This window comes from Salmo salar, chromosome 01, assembly GCF_965601325.2.
Source record: "Salmo salar chromosome 01, fSalSal1, whole genome shotgun sequence".
NCBI classification, from domain to species: domain Eukaryota; kingdom Metazoa; phylum Chordata; class Actinopteri; order Salmoniformes; family Salmonidae; genus Salmo; species Salmo salar.
Window position 1 is genome coordinate 144,269,729 of NC_138291.1, and position 10,272 is coordinate 144,280,000.

The 10,272-nt window shown below is 40.9% G+C and overlaps 2 protein-coding genes and 1 long non-coding RNA gene across 9 annotated transcripts in view; 2 read left to right on the forward strand and 1 right to left on the reverse strand.

The window, feature by feature from the left end:
* Positions 1 to 100: 100 nt before the first annotated feature.
* On the forward strand, positions 101 to 1,325 carry triap1 (TP53 regulated inhibitor of apoptosis 1). Its single transcript, XM_014130281.3, has 2 exons — positions 101 to 392; positions 700 to 1,325. The coding sequence occupies exons 1-2, from the start codon at positions 246 to 248 to the stop codon at positions 775 to 777; spliced, it is 225 nt and encodes a 74-aa protein (XP_013985756.1). The 5' UTR covers positions 101 to 245; the 3' UTR covers positions 778 to 1,325.
* Positions 1,326 to 1,509: 184 nt separating this feature from the next.
* Positions 1,510 to 8,604, reverse strand: srsf9 (serine and arginine rich splicing factor 9). 7 transcript variants are annotated; one of them, XM_045715025.2, is made up of 5 exons: positions 8,296 to 8,604; positions 3,499 to 3,678; positions 3,119 to 3,312; positions 2,378 to 2,550; positions 1,510 to 2,257 (listed from the first exon to the last, which is right to left on the reverse strand). In XM_045715025.2, exons 2-5 carry the CDS (start codon positions 3,654 to 3,656, stop codon positions 2,024 to 2,026), a joined length of 759 nt encoding a protein of 252 aa, XP_045570981.1. In that variant the 5' UTR covers positions 3,657 to 3,678; positions 8,296 to 8,604; the 3' UTR covers positions 1,510 to 2,023.
* The window catches only part of LOC106564238 (uncharacterized), a 7,746-nt gene continuing 1,610 nt past the window's right edge, over positions 4,137 to 10,272 (forward strand). The window contains exons 1-2 of the long non-coding RNA XR_001319441.3: positions 4,137 to 4,316; positions 5,514 to 5,792. This is a non-coding gene — a long non-coding RNA (uncharacterized LOC106564238). The remainder of the gene's footprint in view (positions 4,317 to 5,513; positions 5,793 to 10,272) is intronic.

A 10,272-nucleotide genomic window follows, 5' to 3' on the forward strand; every position in this document is an offset into this window, starting at 1 on the left:
TGCATTTCACTCTCTGTGCAGTATTAGTATAAAATTGCTTGCCTGTAGCCAAAGTGTGCTGTTGCTTTAACAATGTGTCGCGTGTTTATTACGTCATCAAAATACGCAATGCTGTCTGGCCAAACAGATCATATGGTTCAAGGAAAGTCAAGAGAACTGTGCGGAAGAGAATTTTGCTTGCAATAAATTCAATAATTAATCGTTATCTTTATTCTCATACGATCTATGGTTATTCTGCATTGAAGATGAATAGTGTTGGAGAGGGCTGCACTGACCTAAAACGGGAATATGACCAGTGCTTTAACCGTTGGTTTGCTGAGAAATTCTTGAAGGGAGATCGAAGCGGTGATCCCTGTACCGAAATGTTCAAGAAATATCAGCATTGTGTCCAGGTAAATACATGATATCAAACACGGACGTATGTTAGCTATCTGCCTGCTCATCATCACCACACATTGATAACTGCTGTACTTGGTACTGTTAACTAACCAAAATGATGCAACACCAATGTGTCAGCTGTCAGGCCACAGAAGTCTATTCTTCACAGGACTGAAACACGGGGCATGTATTCATATATTGGAAATAAATATACTCACTTCATGATAGCCTATTGTCCTCTCAATCCATTGTCTTTTTAAACGTCAGATGCAAGTGTCTAATCTAATGTTACAGCTACATATGGTGTGCTTGTATTTGCAGAAGGCCATAAAAGAAAAGGACATTCCCATTGATGGCGTAGAATTCATGGGCCCAAATAAAGAGAAAGGTGACAGATGAGATGGATCTCCCCAACAACATTGCCTTGTGACTCACTGGGCATGCAATTGAAATGGGTTTTGTTTGAGGTTGCTGTCCTTCTAGTGTGGAGACTAAAGAGCATTCATATGAAGGATCCAAAGTGCTGAATGACAATTGGGATTGGACTTTGTATGTTGGGCATTTATTACTAAAGGAACCTATGAATCCAAACATTTGGGTCAGTCCAATAAACATCCATGGTCACAAGATGGATGTAATGTGGTGGTCACATCAGATTATCATTGTAAAGGACTATGATGCTTTGCAAAGGGAGTTTCATTGAACTTTTTAAATTCTGGAATTGTCAATGTCTATTAGTGTCCTGGCATAATGTCCCTCAAGACAACAGAGGAGGGCATCAATGTGGATGCATTGGACTTTGGACTTGGTTTACACTGTGCAAGATTAGAAGTTTTGTGGGTCTCTTTGCTCCAAGCTAATTTTTTTACTGGAATGTGTTTAGTTCAGTGATGCAATGTAATGTGATTAACATATACATTGACAAAGCATTAAATAGAGTAACCATGTTTCATTACTACCAATTCATATTTTCAGCTCTGTGGATGGACCAGAAATGACATCAAAAGGTATAGCATGAAACCCAATCTGCAACGTGACAACCAATTGAGTGCAGGTGTTTGGTTTGAAAAACAAAATGATCTTGAATTCAGCCACCACAGGTTACCAAAACATTGGGAAGGAATGAACTGATTAAAAAGTTTGACATTTATTTAAAATAAAACAAATTTAAGGATTTCAGGTTTACCAGCAGATTACAATCAAACAATTTCCAAAAGGTATTCAGACACTTGGAGGTCCACACTTACAATTCATTTAAAAATAGACATTGCAGGCAGATGTTCACATTTAATTTTTGTTGAGTGTCACACTCAGGGCAGTGTTTATCACAAATGGATCATGTTCATACATGACCTAGAGCAGCAAGACCAGTAAATTGACAAGTTAACAAATGGTCTCACCAGACATCAGAACTCAGCTCACTACAGTGCGCTGACACAGGGAACTGAAGTTTACATCAATCAACAGGAAAATAAATCAACCATATTAAGGCCAACAAGAAGGCAGGGGTGACTGACCATGGAATGCACATAGCAAGCAAAAGGGGGACAATTATTTGTGTGTGTCAGGGAGGAGATCTGGTATGAACAAAACATAATTAAACTGCCCCTAATCATCAGTGCCCTCTTGTGAATGGCTGGCTGGTCTACCGATAGTGGCGTGGGGGTGGGCTGTGGTGCGTTACTGGGTGTCGCCTCGCTGGTGGGCTATGGCGGGACACATGGCGCCGTGGAGGTGATTGGTAGCGCTGTGGAGGGGACCCTCTGCTTTTGTAAGGAGGTGGTGAGTAGCCACGCCCCCGGGGGGATCTGGAGCGGGACTGCGAGCGACCATAACTGGCACCATGTTCTCCGTGGACACGAATGTTTGCCATCTCCCCCTGAAGGACATACAGAGCAAATGACTGAGGAGATCATCTTCCATCATGAGCTTGAATAAGCTTGTAACTCGCTAATGCACTCCTAATTTGACATGTTTTGCTGTGGAGAGGTGTACTCACCTGATGGGAACGGAACTCAGTCCTGTCCAGTCTGCGCAGGGCATACTCCATGTCCTCCCGACGGACAAACTCCACCACCCCTTCACCATCCCGCTGCACGTCGGCGAAACACACATCCCCTGCCTCACGCATGTGGTCTTTCAGGTCCTGCCAGCTCCCTGATGGGGGCAAGCCTGGGAGGGGAGACAGCACATTGTCATACAAGAAGCTGCCAAGTCTGCATAATGCTCATTGGAGTGGAAAAGTGATTATTTTGATATCAACTATGCCTTTTCAACTACAGATTCTTATAGATCTGTTTCAAGTGGCATATCTCCAATTCACATTTGCGTCTACATTTTCATGCAAATCTTTGAAGGATACTATAAGTATGCAAATACTGTCAGTCTCTCAACTAATATTTTCCCTTGATTTGAAAGAAAAGTGACGTATGATCTGACAGCCAGATTGAAACCTAAGAAATAGGAATGTCTAGCTATATTAGAGGACATAACACAGATACAATAGAGAACTACCAATGGGTAAAACAAAAATGAATGATAAAACATACACCTACCAGTCACTATGGCCGGTGTTTGGGTATATGCAGTCAACATGATCAGTTAGAGCTTTTACTGTTTTGTTCCTGTTTGTTTTGGGCAGCTGACTTGACCTCCACTTAGTCCCTTTGACCTCCAGTCCGCCAAGAGAGAGAGAGAGAGACAAAAACAACACTGCCTACGACTCAGAACGTCCACCTACCAGTCACTATCACCCGGAACTCAGATCTCCGAGTTGGAGGCCCAAACCTCCCCTTAGGACCCCCTCCTTCTCCTCTTTCTCCGCCTCCCATAGGGCCACTAAATTTGGCACCAGAGGAGCGAGGGTATTCTACACGCAGCTTGGAGTCACCGAGTCCATATCCATTCCTTCCATAGACAGCATCTTCTGCATCCCTAAGAGAAGAGAGCACAGAACTCCTTACTTACTTGCCTAAGGGATATACACTTGTCAACGCCTTCTCCATCCATTCACTGAGGTCAGTCCCAAGCGATGTTACTAAATCAGAGGAGAACACCTTGCCAAACAGCCAGGTATTGTGATTGGACGTGTACACACACTAGATCATTCCAGGAACTCACCGTGGATCTTCGAAGCGAACAAAAGCAAAAGGGATGGTTCCCCTGTTATTCTTTAGTTCGATATCCCGAATTTTTCCATATTTGAAGAAGAGATCCTCTATGTCCCTCTCCTGGACATCCATTGGAAGATTTCCCACGTAGATCCTTCCATCAGTCATTGTTGGTATTGGATAGGCCCTGCTAAAATAAACCGAAGGCACCTGCAGGCTTCAAACTCACTGATCCATTCCAAGAACAAAGGTGGAGGTGAGCCGTATCCTAATCCCAATCCATATCCATCCTCTTCTAATGTTTTAAATTTACCCTAAAAAAATCTAGAATCCGTATTCTAATCTTAGTCCCAATCCACATTTGTCCATTCTCTTCTAAATGCTTTAATTTGGAAAAATCTAGAATCTTTGTGGAGCAGGAGGAGTAGTAGTAGTAGTAGTAACGTTACATGTTGAGTTCAAGACAATCTGCACAGCACCTTGGACCGGTCTGAAAGCTTTAAAACACAGGATAATGATGAATGCCTTAGACTCAAACCATATAGCCATCAGAAGTCGTTTGAACATACACCAATTAGTGGCTAGCTAGCTAGTACTACTGACCTTCCCTCAAAGTGACGTAGCCTATAATTTACAACCACTTCGATAGCTAGGCTTCGTAGCAAAGAGAGGCGGGCTACAGTTAGCTAAACAGACAGCAAAGAGGGCTGGCACTTCAAGGTGTGTTTGATGTATTTAATACAATTCCACACTGATTCCGCTCCATGCATTACCATGAGCCCGTCCTCAAAGGTGCCACCAGCCTCCTGTGACGAACTGATTGACTAGGTAACGTTCGATACAGTAGTTAGCGATAGCAAACGTTAGTCCTCTTGATTCCATCCTTGCTAGCTAGGCTAACGTTAGCTAGTTAACGCTATCGTCTACTCTTCCGTTTTAAAGTGTAAATAGCAACAGATACATCGATCGGTTATGAATGTTTATGAGTAGCAAATTATTTGCTATAAAAAAATAATTTCAGACATACCTCAATGTAATTTATGTAAAATACGGGATCGCTATCTAGCGGTCTCTTCCTCAATGCAGGAAGTCAGCTCGAGCTGTCGTTTGATCTCTACGTCAGAAATACTACGCTAAAGTCTACTCTCCTCTTCAATTTGAAAGTGTAAATAGCAACAGGTACTTTGATCGTTTGAGTAGCGAATTATTTGCTATAAAAAAATTTTGACATACCTCAGTGTAATTTATGTAAAATACTGGAACGCTATCAAGCAGTGCTTCCTCAATGCAGGAAGTCAGCTCGAGCTGTCGCTGGATCTCTACGTCAGAAATGCTAAAGTCTACTCTCCTCTTCAATTCTAAAGTGTAAATAGAAACAGGTACTTTGATCGTTTATGAGTAGCGAATTACTTGCTATAAAAAATATTTTTTCAGACATACCTCTGTAATTTATGAAAAATACGGGAACGCAATCTAGCAGTCGCTTCCTCAATGCAGGAAGTCAGCTCGAGCAGTCGCTGGATCTCCACGTCAGAAATGCTAACGCTAAAGTCTACTCTCCTCTTCAATGTTAAAGCGTAAATAGCAAGAGCTACTTTGATCGGTTATGAATATTTATGTGAGCTGTTTATGTTTTGCATGTTACTGTTTAATAAAAAAGTGAACTGTCGCTGGTTCCCTACGTCAGAAATACGCGCCCACTTTTGAAACAGAAAATTATTTGCATAGGCTTATCAATACAATCTTCCCTTTGGAGGCAAGGCACAATCTAATTTCAACAGTCTGACCCTGTTACTTTGTTTGGTAACCTGAGGGTTGGATGGGGCTGGCGAATAAATCACTCTCAAATTAATTTACAGTTAGAAGTTATGGATGCAAGGACAGTCAACAAGATTGTCACAAATGTCAGATAATTGACCCAATGTCATGTTAATCTCACTGACTGGTTTACTCAATACTTTTTGTATGTTTCCGTCTATGTTCTGTCCATTTTTCTGATATGGCTTCCTTCCTTTGATACCGTAGCCACCACCAGAGTGAGCTCCAGTGATGGCATGTAAGAGCTAGTTGAGGTTCTGCTGCATTGTGGAGCATTGAACCATAGAGATGAGGAGGGAGGCCAACAGAAGAAGGTGCCAAAACACTTCAGTGTCACCACTGTCTCTGTCATGCTATGGGACACATCTAATCTGACATCTAAATACTTCCACGACAGAGATGTGTGCATGTGGATGGGAGGTCTGATTTTTCAGGAACAGGTAGAGGGGCAACTCTCAGAACAGAGCATTTAAACATCTGTAGAGGGTGAGTATTACAGCCCTATCAGGTAAATCATCTCATTTCATTTGTATCAGTGAGGTTTATGTGATTTGTCTCCCTTGATAAAGGATTTAAAAATAACATTGCAGCCTTTTTTGTTATCACACAGTTATAGAGGGTGAATATGATGTATAATATGAAATTAGCCTTGATGTATATCAGTGTCTTGCAGGCATGGTATTCACTAGAAAATCAAGTTACACACACAAATACATACAGGTAACTGCCAAAATAAAGGTAACACCAACATAAAGTGTCTTAATAGGGTGTTGGGCCACCACAAGCCAGAAAAGCTTCAATGCACCTTAGCATAGATTCTAAAAGTGTCTGGAACTCTATTGGAGGGATGTGACGCAATTCTTCCACGAGAAATTCCATAATTTGATGGTGGTGGAAAACGCTGTCTCAGGCACTGCTCCAGAATCTCCCATAAGTGTTCAATTGGGTTGAAATCTGGTGATTGAGGCATATGGTTTACATAGTTTTCATGCTCATCAAACCATTCAGTAACCACTCATGCCCTGTGGATGGGGCATTGTCATCATATGGGGGTATAGCCATGGTAGCCAAAATAATGGCCTGCCCAGAATTTTTATACATGTCCCTGAAGATCGAGATTTGTAGCAATATATACTTAATTATTATTTATAATGCAATTATGCACACCTGCTCTTTCCATGACGTAGACTTTCCAAGTGAATTCAGGTGAAAGCTATGATCCCTTATTGATGTCCTTGTAAATGAAGGGGAGAAGGATTTTTAAGCCTTGAGGCATGGATTGTGTATATGTGCCATTCTGAGGGTGAATGGGCAAGACAAAATATTTAAGTGCCTTTGAACGGGGTATGGTAGTAGGTGCCAGGCGCACCGGTTTGTGTTAAGAACTGCAACGTTGCTGGGTTTTTCATGCTGAACAGTTTCCTGTGTGTATCAAGAATAGTCCACCACCAGAAGGACATCCAGCCAACTGTGGGAAGAATTTGAATCAACATGGCCCAGAATCCCTGTGGAATGCTTTCGACACTTTGTAAAGTCTATGCCCCGATGATTTGAGATTGTTCTGAGGGCAAAAGGGGGGAGGGGGTGCAACTCAATATAATGCTTTGTACACTCAGTGTATATCCATATAGAGATCTTAAGTACTTTGTGTCAGATACTGTGAGTTTTAACCCTTCACTTCTGCTCAGATGTCTGTGCTATTCTTAGAAAGGGCCACAATGCTGAGGGATTCCTCTGGAAGAGAGCTCTACTTATTCTGAGCAGTAAAGACGCTGAGAAAAGTCTCCTAGAAGGGAGGCTATTTCGGTCCAGTAAAGAAACTTGAGTTGTTGAGCATGTTGGCTCCTAGCCTATATCGGCTGTAACTGACTACTGAGGATGGTTCTGTGCCCACCAATCAAAAATTAAGTGTGAGTTGACAGTATATAAGCCATGTAAAACTTGTTAAAGTGTTTGTTGAAGCAGGACCCTTCCATTGATGTATTAGATAATTATTTATCCTGGATGAACTGTCTGAGATTCCTTGAGTTGTCTCATCTTAATTCAATCTTCAAGCCTACGCATGATGGGATGTTAATTGCTTAATCAACTCAGGAACCACACCTGTGTGGAAGTACCTGCTTTCAATATACTTTGTATCCCTCATCTACACAAGTGTTCCATTATTTTGGCAGTTGCCTGTATATATTTACAACGCCATGATTCACACATGAAAAATGTGAGTTCAACAAACATATGGCTACGGTACAATAATAATACAAAAAAAAGCCAAAGACACCTTCAAGACTCCCTTTGAGGCATATAGTATAGGTTACACACAGTGGCGCTCAGTGCCGTTTAAGATGAGGGAGGACGATTTTCTTTTCGTGAGCAATGGCCTTATTTCTATTGCAGCATATTGGATGACTCTCATTCATATTCCTTTCACCCAAGTCAATGTACATGATACTCGAATTTTCCCTATACTCATCATGAGGTTGCTACAACCTAGCCTATGAATGAAAGTTTACAACGTAGATGAACACTTGTCGAGAGACAAACGTGCACACTATTGCCTGCATCTAGCTGATATAGGGTGTAATCATTAGGCCAACAGTTGCAAACGAGAGTTTCTATTGGACAAATTCAGGTATGTTTCTTAAACGGAACAAAACGGGGATAAACGTTTTTCAACAGAATCGGCGGAATGACTACACCCCTGATCACGCGTAAACAGAGTTCACTCTCATAACAGCCATGTTGTATTCGCTTGTGGACTTCAATGCACAACAAATCAGCTGTATGTGACCAGGCGAAAAAACCTTTCCAAGTCAAACCTCCACAAACAGTCTACATCGTTGTCATCATATTAGCTCAAGTAATGTCATAGTCTACATAGCTAATATAACTAACGCGTTAGTAAACCAGCTACAATCGTGCAGTAACGTTAGTGTACAGTCAGTACGCAGTTACACCGGCGGCCCCGGTGACAGTAATACAAAAAGCTTACCTTGACTTGAAAGAGTTCCAGTGTTGTGTTGGAAAGTCATAGCCAGCTAGCTAATATAGCAACCCTCTGTTTGAGGAGCATGTTTCAGTAGGCTAAACTAGCTAGCTGCATTTGCTAGTTAAGTAAGTGAAACTGAAAGTGAAAAGAATGACATTCTCTCTTGCTTCTCCTTCATTATGGAAGAAATTAATTTGTTCAAAACTATTGTCTTTCTCTCTCTTTGAGTCAACTACTCACCACATTTTATACACTGCAGTGCTAGCTAGCTGTAGTTTATGCTTTCAGTACTAGATTAATTCTCTGATCCTTTGAGTGGACAACATGTCAGTTCATGCTGCAAGAGCTCTGATAGGCTGGAGGACGGCCTCCGGGAGTTGTCATAATTACTGTGTAAATCTATGGAAGGAATTGTAACTGAACTAGTAAATGAACTACTGAACCTTCCATTCATGTCCAGCCTACAGTAAATAGAAAGATTTGTATATCTACAGGTGTCAAAACACTACTTACCGGGTCATTCCACGAAAAGAGTGTCTTTTGGATTGTCAGGCCCCAGGGTCGCTTAGGGCACCCAACCGCTAGCGGGCCCAGATCAACTCAGTAGGGGTCTCACTTTACTATTGAGAGTAAGAATTGTAGAATACACCAGGTGCAATTTCTAAATTTGGTTGTGCATCAGCAGTTTTTCTTTTGTTATGTCAGTTACGGACAGTCACTCAATTAGCCATGTCAGCTAACAATTTTTGGATTGGTAAGTTTTGTATGGGACCAGGCGAAAAAACCTTTCCAAGTCAAACCTTTAAAGTTAATTTCCTGCAATTCTATACATTTTGACTGGGGATGGAGAGAAAATTTGCTATCTAAACTTGTAGTAATCCTGGCCAAGTATGGACCAGGCACGTGCCCAGGGACCCTGACCTCCAGGGGGCCCCCATTGATTTTGTTAGTCATTCTCATTCAAATATCATATTAACATGGCATAAGTCATGGCAAAATGTGTAGAATTTAATGAAAATTGCCAGATTTTCTATCCATCCCCAGGCAAAATGTGTAGAATTTCAGGAAATTACCTTTAAAAAAATAAAACATAAATTCTCCACCGTCAAGACGGTATGGTGCCCCCCAACCAAATCTCACTTAGGGCACCCAAAATGCTGTGGGTAGTGTAATTCTGTCAAAATTCCACTTAATTCACCAAATGTTAATATAATGTAATAAAGAGCACATGTTCCACTTAAAAATATATATGTTTTCCCATCTCAAGAGGTCAAATTAAGAAAAAAAAGAATTAAGGTACCAGGGTTGACGTTTTCATCCTAAATCACCCAAGACCGGGGGAATGGAAACATGTTGTGTGCAACAGGGAGGGGCATTCAAATGATGCAAGCTTAACTCATTTGTCTAACTTGTTATTTGTAGTCCATCTATCTATGGGTATTAGGGTTGATACGTTATTTGCGGCGCTCTCAGTTATCTACCACAAAACACCAGAAAATGTCCAAAAAGTGTAAAACCAGCTCACCTTATTTTACACTATGATTTGACTATTAGATGTTCAATGTTTCTTTTGAAACAAATATTTAAAAAGGAATAGTTTCACCATATTAAAACGAGAGTTGAGTTCATGTAACAGTAACAGGGTTCACCTTTAAAATGAGGGACACCAATTTATTAATCGCTAATCACATTAAATAAATAATAATCATCAGAAAATGACTTTGTCAAAGCAACAAAATAACCAGGGATTTCCAATTATGGTAAACATTTGGGGAAATGTTGGGGTTAAGTGGGTTAAAATCTTCCTAGAAGTCAGAAAAACATGATGTAGGACATATCAAAATGCAGATTTTTGGCACTTTAGCAAGTTCCATGTGTTTTATATTATAAGGCACTTCATTTAATATAACAGGCTTTTAAAATTCTATATTGTTCCACAATTTCTATTTAAAATATCACTGGGAGGCAAAAGGCACTCTA

Excerpts from the sequence above, each read along its gene's own strand:
- triap1 (XM_014130281.3), top strand. The coding sequence starts at position 246 with ATGAATAGTGTTGGAGAGGGCTGCACTGACCTAAAACGGGAATATGAC. Across the intron at positions 393-699 it reads AATATCAGCATTGTGTCCAG|AAGGCCATAAAAGAAAAGGA; the intron begins GTAAATACATGA and ends TTGTATTTGCAG.
- srsf9 (XM_045715025.2), bottom strand. The coding sequence starts at position 3,656 with ATGACTGATGGAAGGATCTACGTGGGAAATCTTCCAATGGATGTCCAG. Across the intron at positions 2,551-3,118 it reads GTTCCGGGTGATAGTGACTG|GCTTGCCCCCATCAGGGAGC; the intron begins GTAGGTGGACGT and ends CTCCCCTCCCAG. Across the intron at positions 2,258-2,377 it reads CTGAGTTCCGTTCCCATCAG|GGGGAGATGGCAAACATTCG; the intron begins GTGAGTACACCT and ends TATGTCCTTCAG.